This window comes from Triticum aestivum, chromosome 6B, assembly GCF_018294505.1.
Source record: "Triticum aestivum cultivar Chinese Spring chromosome 6B, IWGSC CS RefSeq v2.1, whole genome shotgun sequence".
Lineage (NCBI taxonomy): Eukaryota > Viridiplantae > Streptophyta > Magnoliopsida > Poales > Poaceae > Triticum > Triticum aestivum.
Genome location: NC_057810.1, coordinates 723,975,219 through 723,978,923, shown reverse-complemented (window position 1 = coordinate 723,978,923; position 3,705 = coordinate 723,975,219). Strand labels below are relative to the sequence as shown.

General features: G+C 47.8%; 1 protein-coding gene across 1 annotated transcript; it reads left to right on the top strand.

Moving 5' to 3' along the window:
* Positions 1–19: 19 nt before the first annotated feature.
* On the top strand, positions 20–2,402 carry LOC123140059 (uncharacterized). The gene is made up of 2 exons (XM_044559781.1): positions 20–691; positions 1,407–2,402. Exons 1-2 carry the CDS (start codon positions 144–146, stop codon positions 2,125–2,127), a joined length of 1,269 nt encoding a protein of 422 aa, XP_044415716.1. The 5' UTR covers positions 20–143; the 3' UTR covers positions 2,128–2,402.
* Positions 2,403–3,705: the final 1,303 nt, after the last annotated feature.

Sequence of the window (3,705 nt, the reverse complement as noted above, 5' to 3'; positions counted from 1 at the left end):
ACATCCACTCGAGATCGAGAGTGGCGTCAGTCGCAAGTCGCAACTGGTGGCCCTGCCGCCCAGCAGCGTAAACAAAACAGACAACTTTGGCATCCTCCTCCCCCGCCCCCGATCTCTCCCCACCGCCGGCGACCGCGACACCCATGGCGGCGGCGCGCACCACCTTCGCCGACGCGCTGGCGGCGGCGCGCCCGTACCTGCGGGGCGAGGAGGACGGGTGCGGCGACCCGGCCCTGCCGGCCCTCACCGCCGTGCTGCGCGCCGCGGGCGCCGGCGAGTGCTGGCACAAGCACGGCACCTTCCTCGCCCACCTGCTCGAGGTATACCGGATCCTGCGCCTCTGGGGCGCGCCCGACGCCGTGGCCCGCTGCGGCCTCTACCACTCCGCCTACTCCAACTCCTACGTCAACCTCGCCATCTTCGAGCCCGACGTCGGCCGCGCCCGCGTCGCCGCCGTCGTGGGGGACGAGGCCGAGCGGCTGGTGCACCTCTTCTGCGTCGTCCCGCGCCAGCAGCTCGTCCACGACGACCTGCTCTTCCACTACGACGATGGTGAGCTCGTCGCCGACCTCGCCCGGTCCGAGGAGTCCCTCCGGGACGCGCGCAGCGGGGTGTTCAACGAGGACGAGCCCTGGCGCCGCAAGATCCAGCGCCTCCTCCCGGCCGACGGAATCACCGTCAAGCACATCAGGTGCGTGCGTTTGTCTCAGATTTTGACGAAATCGGTGCTGATGTTCAGACTTCAGATAAAGATAACTGAATTACACACTGTTGTGTAGTGTTTCTTGGAAAATATATACTGCTGAGAGATGTATAGAGTTCACGGAGAAATCCAAGGTTATGAGCGAGATGATAGATTATAAATTGAGGATCAAGTACTCTTGTTTCATTGATCATTACAGGTTGCAAGATTTCCCCCGCAAAAAAAAAAAAGTTGCAAGATTCAGGATTAGGCCTTCATGCAGCGTTTATCAGGATTAGGAAAAATTTGTATCTCACAACTTTGTTTCAGGTAAATTATACAGTTAAAAAACCTCAGTCATGTTGCTGTGAGTGAAAACCTTCGTTATAGCAAATTTGCAAGATTATGTGGCATCTTGCCAAGATATGTTAAATTTGAATTAAAAAAAATCTGTTCTGAACTCGGCAGCCAAGTGAAGCAAAAGGATAGTTGCCAAGCAAACTAGTAGCCGCAGCTTAATCCAAACCCAATAAGAATTTTGATAGTTCTAAAAAAAGTGAGAATTTTGATTTCAGAAAAGGCGGTACTGCTTCTGCTGTGCAGAAGGGATTTGCTAAGCAAACTAGCTAGTCTCTGCACCTTGTACAAACTGAATGAGAATTTGGAGTTCAGAAAAGATTGCTCTGCTTCTACTGTGCACCTGATGTAAATCGTTACCCTGCAGGACTGGTGAGGATGTGGCTCTCTCTAGGCGGGTAGCGGCGACATTCCTTATGATGACAATGGCAGACTTCAGTGACCAGCTCTTCGACTGGCAGGACCGTCTCTTCAACAACGCCAACGGCCGCCTTGAGTTCCGAGGCAACACCTGGACGTCACTGTGGCCTGGCACAGGCAAGCCCGGCCTTTGGACCACCTCTATCTCCCGCATGGGTGTGCTCTACAGCCTAATTGTTCGCGAAGAGGAGATATACATAGCTCACCGAGCACACACTAGCCAAGAAGGCAACAACTCTGCTGCCACACGCGACGAGGACATCGCACTTGTGATACCGCCGGTGTTCGATGGCTGCACGAAGGTGCTGGACGCTGAAGACCAGAAGGCGGCGCGAGACCTCTACTGGGAGGCCGTGTGCAGCGACGAGGAGGCGACAGACCGGTCCAAAGTGGAGGAGCTGCTCCGGCAAAGCATCACCAAGAACCCATTTGTGGGGGAGCCACGGTTGGTGCTCGCGCAGATGTGCCTGAACACGGAGATGTACGAGGAGGCGCAGGAGCAGGCGGAGGAAGGGCTGAAGCTGCTGCTGGAGTGGGGGAGCAGCTGGGACAAGAGGATGCCATGGGAGGGGTGGGTGTCCTGGGGCAGAGCCATGCTGACTAAGGCCAAGGAGAAAGACTGGCCCCATACCTCCTTCGGCATCCTCAGCCTAGGCCTTGTCAAGTAACCGCTGTCTGTCCATGTTACGGTCCCGGCAACATATGATACGATTAGTACCAAAGGTATGAAATGATATTCCTGCAGTAATCAAATAAGTGACTTCACAGAAACTAGTACACGACGATGGATCATCGTTTTCCCTGTGAAAAAAAGACACAATTCTGATTACCCTATAGATATTGTGTTCACGTCTGTACAGTAGTCTCAGGGAAGTTCTTTAGATATTCTGAACATCAGTATTGTGCCTGCAATTTAAAGGGATCAAAACATCATTGTTGACTCTGTCTTATGGTTTCGCGGCATAGGGTTAGCACGAAAGGTGTGAAATGATATACCTGCATCAGTTGAATAAATGATATACCATTAAGATGGATTTGCTATTTTCCTTGTAAAAAGATGTGATTGTGATGATTTTATACACAGTGTATTGATGTCTATACGTAAGTCTTTATTTATTTACTTTTTACATTATCAACACCCTACAGCTTAGAAGGCCAAACCATGATGGAGTTTATTTTAACTCTACTGTATGAACACCAAACCAAGGAGGACCGACAGATCTCCAACAACTTGATCTTTAGGATTTCTGACACATGAATGAATGCCATTCATGTACCAAAACATATGGCATACGAAATTATATGGACAGCATGAATACTTGCTGCATATTAACTGCGGAATTCTCTTCACTGATGGATAACATTTGCATGCTTTCTAGTGCTAGCATGTAGCAGCATAGCAGCAATGCATCAGAACACCCAACATCTTTGGATGTCAGTTCTTAAAGAGACACTCATGAACCTCTGCAATTTAATGATGCATCAACATTGAGGTCTAATTATTTTCTGTCAGATGAAGCAATAAACCCTCAATCAATACAAACAAAAGTCCCTACTCCCATTGCCTGAGTACTTCATTAGTGCATGTCAGTTCAGTTGCACTAAACTGACACTGAAAACTTGTAACAGCTACAGCAGCACAATCCCTGAAGGCAAGTCAGACATTTCTTCACTAGTTTACTCGCCGTCACCTTCACTCACATGGTCTGATCAACGGACAACTCTCTCCCCGTGTGAGTTGAGCTGTAAGCATCTGTGCGTGCTTAATTTAGACAACGTTTTTCTCCGATGCATCATTTAGTTTTGTAAATCTCTCCCACTTTAAAAATACATGAAATTTCGTCTTATGCCCTTTCTTTTGTCCTCCCTTACTCGACCTCTGTTTTTGTTTTCGATTTTCCCAGTGCACGAGAAATTATCTGGCATATACGAAAGTACCATATTTGGATATATCTTTTTAATAAGTGGTTATATTAATGTTTGATATGGTTTACTAAATTAAGACATATATCGTAGCTAGACTTAGTTATGTTTTTTATAGCATGTCATCGATGGTTCATAAGGTTCCACTATATTGTGAAGTACACCCAAGTGACCATGCCACATCTAAAAGTTTGGCTTTTGACTAGCTTGCTAGTTTTTAAACCATATTTCATCTCTCAATCAATGTTCACCTTTTTATTTACTCATATATAATTTATTTTCTCAATTCAAGTATATTACTATTGTTATTTCCTTGAATGCTT

Excerpts from the sequence above, each read along its gene's own strand:
- LOC123140059 (XM_044559781.1), top strand. The coding sequence starts at position 144 with ATGGCGGCGGCGCGCACCACCTTCGCCGACGCGCTGGCGGCGGCGCGC. Across the intron at positions 692-1,406 it reads ATCACCGTCAAGCACATCAG|GACTGGTGAGGATGTGGCTC; the intron begins GTGCGTGCGTTT and ends GTTACCCTGCAG.